The sequence below is a fragment of the Sebastes umbrosus genome, chromosome 19 (genome assembly GCF_015220745.1).
Source record: "Sebastes umbrosus isolate fSebUmb1 chromosome 19, fSebUmb1.pri, whole genome shotgun sequence".
In the NCBI taxonomy this organism is placed as follows: Eukaryota; Metazoa; Chordata; class Actinopteri; order Perciformes; family Sebastidae; genus Sebastes; species Sebastes umbrosus.
Window position 1 is genome coordinate 6,439,221 of NC_051287.1, and position 16,184 is coordinate 6,455,404.

At 36.9% G+C, this 16,184-nt stretch overlaps 1 protein-coding gene across 1 annotated transcript in view; it reads left to right on the top strand.

The window, feature by feature from the left end:
- The first annotated feature begins 2,229 nt into the window (after positions 1-2,229).
- Positions 2,230-16,184, top strand: part of LOC119477768 (LIM homeobox transcription factor 1-beta-like) — a 39,713-nt gene continuing 25,758 nt past the window's right edge. Inside the window, exons 1-2 of the mRNA XM_037751882.1 lie at positions 2,230-2,370; positions 4,842-5,034. Of these exons, the coding sequence (XP_037607810.1) occupies positions 2,253-2,370; positions 4,842-5,034 (311 nt within the window). The 5' untranslated portion in view covers positions 2,230-2,252. The remainder of the gene's footprint in view (positions 2,371-4,841; positions 5,035-16,184) is intronic.

Sequence of the window (16,184 nt, forward strand, 5' to 3'; positions counted from 1 at the left end):
TTTTATAATTGAACCTGACCCGCGTGCATTTTTTTCAGTATTTCATTTCCCGTTAATAAAAGCCTCCTCCCGCTCTTCATATATCACGACGATTTCTATCTGGGAGCAAACTGTGAAAGCGGCACGAACAAAAGAGCAGACAGCTGATGAATATGGCTTTTTTATTGCTTTCCACACAGCTGATCTCAGGCCTGCGGTGGAGAATTGATCAATCTGCGAAGGTTTATTTGAAACTGCCGGATATCTGCCCGTTTAGAATAATGTGATGTTATCCGTGGGTAATATTTAATATTAATCTGTATTGTGAAAGCAGATTGGAGAAAAAAAATTTCCTTTAACAGTTATGCAAATTCTACATCAGGCTGCACGTGCACAGATTTAATCTTCGGTCCAATAAAATAGGAGATCGTTGATAGGCCTATACCTTTCAAACTCAAATAACTGGATTTCAATATAGACAACATCAGAAACATGTCCAAAGAATTGGTAGAATATTTGCATCCTGAATATTTTAGCAATAAGATATTTTCACATTATAGAATATAGCCTTAATATACACACAGTGTAGACAGGGCCAGCACACCTCTTACCCTCCCCTTCAAAAATTCTGACTAAAAAAGTCTCTAAATTCTTCTAATTATTGGGATTTTTCATATTTTAAAATCCAGTCAGGTCTAAATGTCAAATTATATTTTAGGTAAATAGAAATTCCCAACTCAAAAGGCTATATTGTTGGAACCCAACCAGGCGGTCACAACCCCCCCATGGGGTCCCATGATCATTTGATGATGATTTCATGTCTTTCCTAATTATCTTGGACCGTTAAATGAGACAGTCCGAGACAGAAGAAACACTTTTTTGGTTGTCCACAAGTGCTAACTAGGCCACTGTTACATGTGATGTGGGGTCACAAGTTAGTTGATATTGCTTAAGATGCTGCCAGCAACAAACTGGTCTAGAAATAATGAATCATTTATTTTTTAAATTGCCTAAAAGTCAAGTCATTGAGTACTAGAATCAGCCTGTAGAATACCAACTGTGTCTGTTGCCAAAACCCCAAAATGCCCAGAAAACTGACCTCAGTGTAGTCATGGAAATGTTTCAAGATGCAAAATATGGTAAAACATGCTTGTTTAATTTGTTCATGTACACTGTGAATTATTTCACGGCACTTTCACAGTAATGTACTGTATCATGTTTACAGGAAGGTATTATGTACTACCTCACAGTAGCTATGCCAATATATTACTGTGATTTAGCAGTATGCTGCTGTAGAATTACTGTATTAACTGTTACTTCACAGTAAATGTCTAACAGATTACTATAATTTTGCAGTATGCTGCTGTAGAATTACCCTATTTAACTGTAACCTCACAGTAAATATCCATCGCTTACTGTGATTTAGTAGTATGCTGCTGTAATTGCTGTGTTTAACTGTAACTTCACAGTAAATGTTTAGATTACTGTGATTTAGCAGTAGGCTGCTACAGAATTACAGTGTAAACTGTACACTGTAAATTACTGGCTATTAGCTGCATTAATGCAACTCAGTATCCAGTACTGTGCTGTAAATTTACATGTAAAAAACACTGTGAAATACTGAAAAACAGTTTTATCTCATCAATAACTTAAAACATTGAGGTTAAATTCAAATAAACACAAAAAATATGATACATTTTATTTATTTAGCATGTAGAGAAACCTCTCTTCTGATGAATTCACAGTATAGCTTGCAGTAATCACAGCTGTAATAGCCATGCCTTGCATTAATTTCACAAAAACAATTATGAGTATTAAATTGTGAATAGGCTAAATGGCTAATTGGATGTTTTGAATCCGCCCTTCCATGATGTTGAAGTGTTTGATTTCAGGTATTCAGGCCTACATTCATGGACTCACTGTGCAGCTTCTGGTGGAGGCGGATCCATCCGGACTCCGAGCACCAATAGAGGGAGGGTTTCTATCCGCTGGAAGTCTCATAGAGAGAGAGAGAGAGAGAGAGAGAGAGAGAGAGGCTCAAGCTGCAGAATGGCACATCAAGTTCAGGTCTGCTGGACCAGTTTCATGTCACACCTCTGGATTTACATCAGCTGATGGTTCTGTCCTCTGTGGGTCTTGTCTTGGAGACTGAAAGGTCTCAACTTTGCAGGATTTTACAAACTAATTTTGCTTCATTGTATTGTAGTATTTAGTAGTATTTCTCAGGTGAGAGAGAGAGAGCGCGCAGAACCTCACGGATCTGCACGCGCTTTATGGAAATAGCGAGTGTGGAGCGCGCGGAGGAGCGCGTGTCGAGTTTAAAGATGCTGAAAGACATTAAAATCGAAGATCGACTGATGCGGACTGATGAGGGATCACTGGATGGTTTCAGCGGTGAGTTCACACTTTTCTTCTCTTTTATTGTGATCAGATGTGATCAGACTCAACACAACTGGACAGTTTGCCAGCTTTAAGGAGATGTGAACTTGATTTCAGAACGCCTTTTATATCTATATATCTATAGCTATAGATATAGAAGATCTGTGTATTTATATCTATATCTATAGCTATAAATATAGAGATATATATAGATAGACATAGTAAAAAATAATAATAATAAAATAAAGGTAAAATTAAAAAAAGAATAAAAAAGTTCCATCTTGTATCGACCCATTTCATCACATATCATATTATATATATATATATATATATATATATATAGAGAGAGAGATAGATAGGTAGATAGATAGAAAGATATGATTTATATGTGGCCATATAAAGGTAAAAAAATAATAATAATAAAATAAATGTTAATTAAAAAATGAATAAAAAGTCATCAGCACTTTTATATTATATATAACATACTGTATATATATATACACACACTATATATATATATATAGATAGATAGATATCTGCTGCAACGTCATCAATCACATAACATAGTCTATAATTAAGGACAGAAACAATGGAAGTCGTTCTATTATCAGATCTGCCATCTCAATTTAAACTGTATTTTTATGTAAAGGTAAAAAAATATAAATAATAATAAAATAAAGGTAAAATAATAATAATAAAATATGAAAATAAAAGTTCCATCTTGTATCGACCCACTTCATCATCAGTTCCATTCTGACTGTGCAGCTTCCTCAATATTTCTGCTCTATTTGTCCTGTTATGTTTTATAGGAGTTTGCTTTTTAAATCAAGAAGGAATAATTCCAACTAAATTTTTATTTCTTTAAACCATTTCATCTTTAAACTGCACGACATATTATATTAATCCACACTATATAGCAGCAGAGGAGTAGCCTATAAATGAATGCTTACATAGGCCTATGAATGGAGGATACTTGTGTTGATGACGCTGGCCTACGTGTAGTGTTATCTTTGCTCTTCACCATTATTATAATACTGGAGAGCGAGAACAAATGAGGGGGAAAAGCAAACACACACACCAGGCTGGGCAAATGTCACTTTATTGTTCTTTTCTTATTTAGACTCATGACACATTCAAGACAAAAGAAAATTCAAAAGGTTTGATGGAAGATTTTTTTTCCTTAAATGAAACACATATCACATTTCACATCAACTGCAGCTGTGGTTGTCTGTGCAGGGAATTGAATTAAGAGTATTTAAGCTGAAAGTGTTTACTGTTGAAATGTGACCACACTGCTATAGGAGGGGGAAAAAGAACATGTTAGTCAACACCAGCAAACACTTTACAGAAGCATTATATTTTAGCTGCAGTAGAAAAATGATGCACATGCATTAAAACCATCTAGAAATTTAAAACACAGATGCAGAAATTAACACAGCAATGAGTGCAGAGAGACAACCACAGCTAAAATAATGCTTATTAAAATGTATGTAAAAAATACAACCTAAATAGTGCATTAAAACAAATCAGTAAGATAATATATCTTTAAACAGTAAATTAACTGTAAAATACTGTGAAATTAATAATAATAAAAAAAACTGTTCAAAGTGTATTTTTCATTAACAGTACAAAGCTGTAGATTTCAGTATAATAATGTTAATTTTACAGTAACATAAAGGCAACCCTGCTGCCAGTTCTTTACTGTTATTTTACTGGGAAATTCTTAACAGTGCAGGATTTAACGGTTCTCCATTAGAACAGTAGAACCTCTACAGAACCATCTTTGTTCTCCATTAGAACAGTAGAACCTCTATAGAACCATTTTCTTCTCCATTATAACAGTAGAACCTCTACAGAACCATCTTTGTTCTCCATTATAACAGTAGAACCTCTACAGAACCATCTTTGTTCTCCATTAGAACAGTAGAACCTCTACAGACACAACCTCTACAACCTAAATAGTGCATTAAAACAAATCAGTAAGATAATGTAAAAGAAAGGTGGGAAAACAGCTATATAATGTATCTTTAAACAGTAAATTAACTGTAAAATACTGTGAAATTAATAAAAAAAACAGTATTTTAATAATGATAATAATAATAATAATAATAATAATTATTATTATTAATAATAATAATAATAATAATAATAATAATAATAATAATAATAATAATAATAATAATAATAATAATAATAATGTTAATTTTACAGTAACATAAAGGCAACCCTGCTGCCATCAGTTCTTTACTGTTATTTTACTGGGAAATTCTTAACAGTGCAGACCTGGCTGGGCAAATGTCACTTTATTGTTTTTTTTTTATTATTTAGACTCATGACACATTCAAGACAAAAGAAAGAATGAATTCAAAAGGCTTGATGGAAGATTTTTTTTTTCTTGAATGAAACACAAATCACATTTCATATCAACTATATATCTGACATGTCCTCCTCCTCCTCCATCCTCTCCTCTTCCTCTCCATCAGTGGGTGCCTCCCTGCAGCTCCAGCAGGCCGTGTGTGAGGGCTGCACGCGGATCATCTCGGACCGTTTCCTGATGCGGGTCAACGACGCGTCCTGGCACGAGGAGTGTCTGCAGTGCGCCGCGTGCCAGCAGCCGCTCACCAACACCTGCTACTGCAGAGACACGAGACTGTACTGCAGGAAGGACTACCAGCAGTAAGACAACCTCCTCTCTCTGACTCTTCTTCTGCTTCTGCTGTTGTGTTGTGTTGTGTTGTGTTGTTGGGGCTCCGCAGGGCCTTCAGGGCGGAATGTGTCTGGAAGGATATTTAAAGTAGACTTGTGTTAAAAACAAAAACGATACTCACTGTGAAAGGCTGTGAAATGTAGATTTATTCAAAAAGCATGCAGGCCTATATATATGTTGTGTGATTAGGTTGAGCAATTTATGTCCCAAAAGTGTTTCTTTTCGCCTAAAATACAAAACTATTTTAGTCTCCTGCAGACTTCCAAGACAGACCTGCTGCATGTGCAAAGAAAATCATAAAATAAATAAATAAATAAATCATAATAAACCACACTAAATGAATCGAATAATTTGGCATTATTTTTTTTATTATTTCTTTTTTTTTATAATGCTTTTATTATAATGCTTTCACCTAAAATGAAAAACTATTTTAGTCTCCTGCAGACTTCAAGTCAGACCTGCTGCATGTGCAAAGAAAATCATAAATAAAATTAATCAAAAAATAGATAAATAAAAAAATAACCACTTTAGGATTAAAAACCACTCTAAATGAGTCAAATAATTTGGCATTATTGTTTTTATTTTTGTTATAATGCTTTTATAATGCTTTCACCTAAAATGCAAAACTATTTTAGTTTCCTTCAGACTTCAAGACAGACCTGCTGCTGTGCAAAGAAAATCATAAAATAAAATAAATAAATAAACAAAAATAGCAATTTTAGGATTAAAAACCACACTAAATGAATCGAAGAATTTGGCTTTTTTTTAATATATTTTTTAATATAATGCTTTCTTTATTGAACTCATGCTCATTAACAGAGGTACAAACTGATATATAGACAATTGAAAAAAAACAAGACAAAAAGAAAAGAAAAGAAAACATTTAATAATGCCAGAGTTTATGTTATATACATCATATTATTATAATCATTTAATCTTTTAAAAGTCTTAATGACTTTTTTGTTTTTAATAATGGGTATGATTGTGCTATACTGTTTGAATTAAAGTACAGGATAGTTGGCTTGGTTCCTGAACATTTTGTTTTGTGAATATGACATTTTCCGAAGATAATAAATAATTGTATTATATACAGCATGTTATTTCCAATCTTATCTTGACTAAAATATATAGCATTACTTCAAACATATTTATTTCATATTTATTTAATTTACACTTATAATCAATATCCAGCTTGAATCTTTCTGACACAAGTTTTACTGGATAAATTCTATGTAATATCTTGAAAGACACTTGCTTAAGTTTGTTATTAATGTAGTATTTATCACAAATTTTCCAAGCTTTCTCTCACTGTATATCATCAAACAAGGAAGATCAAAAAATTTGGCATTATTTATTGTAGGCTATAATGTTGTTTACGCAAATAGTGTAATGCAATTCACAAATTAATGACTACAGGAAAAAGGCAGCCATGAGTATAATTTATTTATCTATATTTTAATTTAAATATCTACATTTTAATGACATGTTAAAAGTTTAAGATTTTAATTCATTTGTGAAATATGAGATAACTGTCACAATAGGCTACTGAACTCTGTTGAGCTACAGTAACCATGTAGGGTCAATTAGCCTAATGTGAGACATTTTTTTGCATTTCAGATTTCTTGAATATATTGTGATATGAAGCCAGTACATTAAATCCAAACCCAGCACCAGTCTGAAATCCCCAGGATGTGTCCTTATCAAACCAAAAAAAGAAAATGCAGATATAGATAGATAGATAGATAGATAGATAGATAGATAGATGTACTTTATTGATCCCAAATTAGGAAATTAACGTGTTACAGCAGCAGGTTATCCAGGCAATGCACAGGAACAGTACATAAAACGTAGATGCCAACACTAGAGAAATAAATCCATAGAATACAAAATATAAAGAATATTGGAATACACTATAAATATACCCGACTACAATTCAGAGGATGGATGGCTTTCCTAGGTAGATTGACAATAAGGAGGTTTCTGAGAAGTTTCCAGAACAGAGGTGCTCGCCATCCAATCCAAAGATTTTTAAACAAAATCTCTTTTTCTATGGTGTTCCTCAAGGTCTTGGTGTCTTAATGTGATGTTTTGGAGGGATTATTGATCATTTTTCAAAAAGGTCAAATTTAGCACCAAATCTGTGTAACAAATGCTATCAACCCAAAAATAGCTGCAACAACTTATAAGACATAATAGAGCATGGGGATCACCCTCATATATTTGAATCATAATGTTCTAAACCCTTATACACTTTTACAATTAATTTAAATAATTCATTAATTCATGTTTATTTCTGATTTATGACTAGAACAACTTGACACACGGTGCTGAGCTGCATCTCAAATTAACCTTCAGGCTCCCAGCTTTCAGATGATGTACACCACTTCTATGTGACATCTACTGTTGATCTGCTATCTCCCACTAAAGACCCCCTGTACCTCTCTAAAAAAGACTAAAACGGGTCTATTGTGGGTCTTAGAGGGTTCAAACACATATACAGTAAAATGTAATAATTCATAACAGTTAACAGTAAGAAAAATCACAGCACCCAGCTACAGATATGTGTATTGAAAGGGTCATATTTTTCAGGAATATGTCAAAAAGGCACATCACACGAACTATAAATGTGTTCAGATAGCCGTGTGATGTATTTGATGTGGTTGACAGTGTGTTGATATGAGCAGTGTTGTTGGAGGGTGGTGGGGGGGTATTTTGCAGCTGGGTGGTCTTGCCTGTCGTATTGAGGTTTTTTCTCCAGACAGCCACGGGCAGCGTGCTGACAGCGGGCCGTCTGACTGTCACATCATCTCTCTGCTGGGTATCTCTGTGAGCCTGTCTGCTTTTCTTTAACAGCCTTTGTCCAGAGCTGGAGCTTTAAAGCACTCACTGCTATAGTGTCACTGCTGCATGCTGGAGGTCTGCGGACTACAATGGGCAACATGCATCTCCCATAAGAGACATCCTGGCTTACACTTTCAGCAGAAACAGTGAATTTCACACACATGTGACCTCATCACCTGTGGCAAAGATTCTCAACCCTTTTTCCTTATTTGTTGATGTTTCAGTTAGTTTGTTTTTGTAATGCCGTCTGAAAACTTTTACTTTTTTTTTTACATAAGACGATGAAGAAGAATATTTAAATAGAGGTGTTATACATTTTAAATTACATTTTTTTATTCATATTTGCTCCATTTCTACCCACTGCAGCTTTAAAATGTCTAAGAAGAAGGTTTAAATAAAAGGTGCACCAGGTTTAATATTAAAAACCTGGAACCTGCATGAGATTTACAGCCAAGAAACAAAAAAATTTGATCAAATATAAGTAAATGAGATTAAATAAAATACAATTTAACGATCAAACTAGGCAAACAATTGCACTAAAAATTTAAAATAGGATGAAAAAGAAGATTGGATGACAGTTTTCAAGTGCTTTGCAGATAAAAAAAAGATGTAGGATGTGAAAAGATGTAGGAAAGAGAAGTAATAGGACTCAAAGAGCTACAGTTCCACCATTTTGGACTGAAAGCAACTTCCGGACGCCAGTAAAACGTCCGCCTACAAAAAGTGCCGTGCAAAAGTAAAACAACATTATTTTGATTCGATTGTTATATTTAATGTCTCGACCGAAATGGCCTGTCTTGAACAATAAAAATATCATAAATATGCATACTATTATAACTATTTACTTACTTACCTATTTATTTATTAAAATACTTTAACATTTTCTACTTTAACTTTAAAAAAAAGATGTATGTTTTGAAATGTTGAGAGTGCCGGAGCAAAATCGGTGTACTGAATTCACATGTCAATCAAAATCAAGCTTGTTATCAGAAATAAAACACGTATACGTCAACAGTTTTACAACAAACCGCAACTTTCTTGACTTGCAACATTTTCTTGACTTGCAACATTTTCTTGAATTGCAATTGGAGCAATTTAAACGGAATCAAAAAATGATTTGTCTCTCTCCGTTGACTACCGTTCATATTGTTTTCAAATTAAGGTTTATGGGGTCCACCGGAAGGGGAGTGACTTAGGCTCTCCATTATGAGCACCGGAGGACATAGAGGCACATGATTTTTTTTAGATTGTCTCATGCACTGCTGTCAGGATACAGTGACCGTTTTATAAAAATAACTTTTAAAATAATATTTGCTCCATTTCTACCCACTGCAGCTTTAAAATGTCTTTATAGCTGCTTACAACTATTATAACGTGTTACTCTACCTGTATATTTCTACATGCTCCACCCCTGTTTGTGTGTGCTGCAGTCTTTGTTGTGCTGACGTCGGCTTCCTGGAGGACACTGACTGTGGGGGCATCGTCTTATTAAATGTTGTTTTTTAATCAAGTGCAGCTCAGGACCAGGTTCAGAGTTGGTGAGGGGAGGATTTCTCACCGGCTACATGTTTTATACTGTTCCCCTCATCCTCTGTAGCCATTCAGGGAGGAAAAATATTGATGTAACAGCAATAAAAACTGGTGACCATGGGTTTAATCAAAGCTCTTCAGTCCTCACAGAGTCTTAGAGGAGGTTAACTCTGCCACTCTGGAGCTCGTAGGGTTATGGACTTGTTTTTACAACCTGGACAGAAAAGAACTGTACTATAAAGCATATTATTAACAACAATGGAGAAGGAAGAAGATTTATCAGGCTGACACACAATAATTGTTTGTAGATACGTTCATTATTGGTTTGGGACTGAACATTTGATGATAGAACCAGAACTGTCCATCAGGGTGTAAACTCAGTCCTCTTGGACCAAAAAGTGGACCAACCGAAAAGGGACTCAGTTCATTTGAAAGAGGACTCATCTTTCTTTCTGGTCCACTTCAGCTCTGATGGGGCCTCAGTCCTCTTTCTGTTCACACTATAGTTTCTCTGGAGCTCAGACCCACATAGTCCTAATGATATAAATTCTTTAAGCCCATAAACATCTTGAGTGTTGTGTATGGGAAATGCAACGCTTTCATCAAGTTGCTGCCACCGCCGTTTTACGATGTTTTAGGATGTCCTGTCTGTGCAATCAACGCAATTATTAATGTGTTTTGTCATCAGTTATTACAATCATATTGAGCATTTGGGAGCGTTTCTCTCTCCTCAAGCGGTGGTCGTAACATGTACAGGCATAGTGTTTCTTTTTCATAAAACATCTCCTTCAAACAACTGTTTTTATTCAAGTTTCTCACCAAAATACAAACACATTTTCTTTTGTCCCCGGGACGACGGAACGCCATTAGTCTCGAGCCTCGTGGTACATACGGTACCTGCGGTTCTGTAGAAAAACGAGTACCGTCACGTCTTCAGAATTTTTGCATTGACTTAGTACCGAAGTATCGATTCTCGTGACATCACTAAAGCAAACCTGGAGTGCTTTGTGTTCACAAAGTACAGGTTAAGTGAACCGCAACGCAGACTTGAAGCGAACCGAACTCAGACCACCTCCCGAGGAGGTCTGAGTTCGTTTGGAGGGCTGGAAGGGACCAAGTGTGAAAACACCCTAAGTCAAAGGTTTTGTGGTTGTCTTTCAGTCCAAATGCCATCAAGTGACAGTGAGTTGTTGAGCGTTGAGGTGTTAAAAACGACTAAATCATCATCTTCCACACAAACTGTCCTCCTCTTCTCAATGAGCACTCTTTGCTTTCGCCTTTTTTTTTTTGCTCATTGCCCTTCTGTGTAAGCCATCGTTCATTTTTTTTTAACAAGGAGGTATATGGGATATGTCATTGTAAAACTGGGCAGGTTTATTTTATTAGAAACCAGAGGACCCGGTGTGTTCAGCATTAATCAAAGCAGAGACCCCTTCAGGTGAGGATCCAGGAGTAAATCCTGAACCCAGACACAGCAGGCTGTCCAGGAGTCTAAATACACTCCGTCCCCCTGGGAGCAGAGGGCAAAGAAAAGAGGAGAGGAGGGGGGGTGGTGTACAAAGTCAACCCAAAGAAACAACACAGGAACCAGCAGGAGCTCCTTAAAGCCCTGTTCTGTTTGGATACCACAGCTGATCAACGGCCCAGCTCGGCGCTAGAAAAACAAGCCCTCGTGAAAACTTTTCGGATTGGGTTTCATCGCCTCTCCAGACTCTTGCCCCGGCAGCCGCAGGTTGTCCTCCTCCAGGAGTCTCCAACATCGTCTAACTGCAGTGATTTATGCCACCGGTCCTCTGACCCCACCTTGACTTCAAACAGAGGCAACATGAAACAGTCGGTGGACGTGGCGTACGGGGAGCTGTGGAGGGAGTTTCAGCTCGTAGAGCATCAGGATACAGGAAAACACACAATCATCCCCAATTCTATTGAAATAATGGATGAGTTGAGTCAATTAAAAAGTGATTATATAGATGGGCTAATGAAAAGCCCTGCAGGATGAGATGGTACATATTTCTTGGGTGTTAAGATAATTGTAAAGATACAGAGGGATACAAGTGAGAATATTGGAGATTGATTTGAGAAAGTTTACGTTGAAATTGTTGATATTTGTTTCAAGCCTTTAGCTTTAGCTCACAATCAAAGAAGTCATTTCAACTTTACTGTGTTTATGAAGAACTGTATGTCCAGTTTGTATTTGAGTTATGCAGAGCTTTGGCATATGGTATCAGTATTGGACAGATGAGCTCTGGTTTTGGATATGAATACAAAAACCCATGAAATCGTGTGTCCCATATCTTCACCGTTGGATAAGACATCCACGAAATAGAGGAATTTAAAGGTCCCATATTGTAAAAAGTGAGATTTCCATGTCTTTTATATTATAAAGCAGGTTTAAGTGCTATATGAATACTGTTAAACAATCAAAATGCTCAATACATGGAGAAATAAACACAGACTGTATTCAGAAATTGAGCGTTTGAAACAAGCCGTTAAGATTTCTGTCCATTTGTGATGTCACAAATACACAATATATATAGATCATTACACAGTTTTAAACGTAAACATTCCAAATGTATCCCAGTTTATTTCCTGTTGCAGTGTATGTAAATAACATCAGCTGACAGGAGGTAAACATGGACCCAAACTGTTGCCTAGCAATGCAATTCGGTTGAAATGCAGTAAAACGGAGCGTTTCAGACAGAGGGTGAAAACAGGTATATTCAGACAGACAGTATGAAGAATATAAAGGGTTTTTTAACATTACAGCATGTAAACATGTTCTAGTAGAAATACAAAATACAAGTATGAACCTGAAAATGAGCATGATATGGGACCTTTAAGGAAAATAAGAGGAAACAACATAGGAAATAAATACATTTCCATATTAGAAATTTTTAAAAAAGTACTAAATATTTGTCAAATCAAAGACTATAAAACCAATGAAAAATATAAACATTTTAACGGTCATAATGAGAGAAAAGTGAGAAAGCCTTTTCTAACAATAAAGGTTGCAAATGATGTCATACAGAATAGTGAGCACATTTCATTGCTACTGCACAACTTTCTCCCTTTACATCCTGTTGTTTTATCACACGAGGTTAGGTGTTAGTCAGTTAGGAAGTGATCTGTGTGTCTTCCCGCTGACCTCAGAACAGCTTTGGCATTCCTCTACCACACTGGGACGGACTCTAAAAGTTGAGAGTGCCACAAATCACGAAGGGGCCGCAGGCAGTCTCTGACGAATGCTCGTCGGTCACTCTGAGAGGATGATGATGAATCTGCATCTGAATGTTTACGCCACGCGATCAATCATGGCTTAATACCACAACACATAGCTGTTTGAACTAATCCAGGGTCCACCAGTAGAAAGTGGTGTGTGTGATCATGTGTAACTTCAGAGGATTTATTTTTTTGGTTAAAACGTTTCTCTGAGATTTAGAGAGAGATGGCTTGTGGTCAGTGCTAGTATTTACTTTATAGGGTTTATATGGTGATACAGAAAACTGTACATCGTTCTTAAAGTGAGCAGTATGTCCAAGTCCTCCATTAAAATTCAGGGGTGTAAATACAGCAGCCACTTTGGGACGAACTTCCCTCTCTCCGGCAAGGAAATAAATATCAGAATAATTTGTTGATCCCCGGGGGGAAATTGAGTTACGTTTTGCTCATAATCTATATGTACTGTATACAGTATATATATATATATCACATAGAGAAAGCATAAGAAAATATAAATATAAAATATGTATAACAGCAGTGCTAATTGCTAATAATAATGCTGAAAAATAGGATCTAACATTAGGTGTGTAAAACTGCAAGAATAGTATAAATAAATATTAGTTTAAATGTACTGTATAAATAAATGCAGTGTTAATGCCGGAGTAAACCAGATTATTGCACAGCTGAATTATTACACAAAATGATTGTACTGTTAAGTCAGTATTACACAGTTGAAGATATAATAAATTATGGTGTTATAGCTCCTGATAGGGGTTAAAAACAAATAAATATATGTTGTATATATATATATATATATATATATTTGTATAAATGCACAAAACTTTACAATCAAATGGGCATGTTTACCATTTTCTAGACTAGATAATCTATTTACTTTAAGTTGATAATGTCTGTTTGACAATAAAGTAGAATAAATTAAATGTTTATCTTAGTTTGAGCAGTTTACAAGTAAACATTTGTACCAGTAGTCGCACTGAACTGACATTGGAGCATGACGAACACACAACGGCGTTGCGTGTCGTCAGTAAGGGAAGCTAGTTAAGTCGGCATCGATGTAGACTCGCTGTTGGACGGTTTAATTACCCACTTCCACTCCCCGCTAATTGGTTTGGGATGGCACTTAATATGGCGGACCCTCCACGCGAATGGAGTGGAAGTGGGTAGGGAAAGGGTGTAAGGGGTGGTGTGGAATTTGGCCACTCAACCATAAAATGTGCAGGTTGTACAATGAACTGGCAACCACTTGTTGTGAAGTGAATGCAATGGAACGGAGAAGGATAAGTGCGACATCCAGTGGCTGAATGTTATCAATAGCACCTTTAATGTTGTTCATTACCTTTTAGTTGTAATGTGTTATTATCGTGTATAGCAATTCAAATCTCCGTATTGTAAAAGTGCGATCTGTCAATAAGTAACTGGATTTATTTAATTCTTATCCAATGGAAAGATTTTTTGCCACAAAGTTGTCAGTATCCATATCTGAAATTTCTGTCTTCATTCCGATGCAATGGACTGAATTTTGTGTTTTGCTTCGAACAGTGTTTATCTGTCCAGAAACAGTCACTCTGTATAATCCACAGACCACACTGAGCAGTTTTTATTCATGCTACCAAGAAAATAGTCCCAATAAAAGCTGCTGACGATGAGGTCTGTTGATTATATGGAGTAACTGGGACATTGTTTGTGGAAAGAGATGTTGCTTCATGGTTTAATATGATTTAATATTAATACTAAATTATCTTTTAGTCCATATTATTGTTTTAAATCTTTAAAAGATGACAAGAGCAGGATGCTTTTATTTTGGATTGATGAACATTTCTTTAAAAATATGTTTGTGACATGACATAATGAGGGGAAATTTCAACCACAGGAACAATCTGACATCATGCAGTAGTTTTTACGATAGTGTGAACTCCCCCGGCCTTTGTGTTGCGTTCGGCCTGAGTGAAAGTCAATAGCCAATAAATAGTGGCTGGTCTGTGGGTTTTTTACTCTCCAGCAGACGCACCGCATTTTTACCACTCATGGTTTTTATCTGTGAACATTCACTTCTCCACCCTGACACCACCTCTGCACTTCGTCCATGTCTGAGTACGGAGGGCTGCGGCTCTAAATGTGTCCCCGACATGAAAGCGCTTTCGCAGTAGATTCATAACGAGCCTGCAAATCAAAGAGCGAGCCAAACCGCCGAGCCACCAGGGGGTGGAGGTGGAGGTGGAGGTGGAGGTGGAGGAGGTGGGGAGCACTGGCTGTGTTGTCATGTGGGCCATAACAGTCGGATTCATAGAGCATCTATAGGGTGGGACGGCACGTCTGAGGAGTTTATTGAATTAATTATTTTTATTACCAGTGAGAGAAAATAAGAACCAGATCCTCACTGTCCCTCAACAACAATAGTTCGTATGACAGACATCAGTGTGTGTTTTATATATCCCCCACTATGTCATGTCTTTGCCCAAAACTTGGCCAGACTACTGATTGGTTTATTGCTTAAAGCTGGGCATACACTGTACCATTTATGCCCGTTTCAGGACAGAATTTTGAGCCACACGACTCCTTTTAGAGTCGGACCGAATTTCAGCTTCGTCGGGCGTCTTTTGCCGTGCAGCGTACGGGGGTGGAACGAGGACCGATTAACTCCTCCTCCTTTCTGACATGTCAGAAATTTGTGTAATATTATCCTACGATCTGCAAGCTTTGATTGGTCGGTAGGCGGTGCTTTCATACGAGTTGATCTTTTATCCGAAACATAACCTGCTCCGGAGCAGGTTAGGTCTTCAGCATCAGTTACCATGGCAATCTACCCCGGTAAGAAGTGAACCATCTTCGTAGGACTGAAAACCCTGAAGGGTTAACCCTGAAGACACCTCGCTGACCCTAAATCCTGCTTTGTAGTACAGGCCTCAGGTCAAAGTTGAAGGAAGTTGATCTCTAAAGTGTGATGGATGTTTACTGACAGTTTGGGTACCGCTCACCTTCGTTTTCTCGTTCAAATAAGTTCGACTAACCTGGAGGTTTGTTTCGTCTGATGGTTCGTGTTTCTTCAGAAAATGATGATATTATTGCTGGTCTAAATCTGCATCAGCTCCGACTGAGGACAGCAGCTCTCTGCTCTGACAGAAACATGTTTGCCAGTCTCTGTGTCTCTCTCTCTCTCCCCTCCCTCCTCTGCTTTCCCTCTTTTCTCTCCCGTTTAATCGTTATATCAGCGCTGCTGGCCTCTCCTGGGAATCTGGCTGGCATTTAGCAGGCTGAGACGACTCAAGACCTCAAGGGCTCATCCAAAACCTGCCTGCTCCAAGCTGTCCACATTATTAGCTTCCTGCTCTCAAAGGAGACATCAGCCATTCACACACAATGTATGTTTATGATTCTCTGTCTCTCTCTCTCCCTGTTGTTTCCTTTCCTGCTTCTTCTTCTCTCTTTCCTTTCTCCCGTGTTCTGCCTCTGATTCTCCCTGGAGAAAGAGGAAGTGTGAGAGAACGTCTCCACCACCAGTGTAACAGTA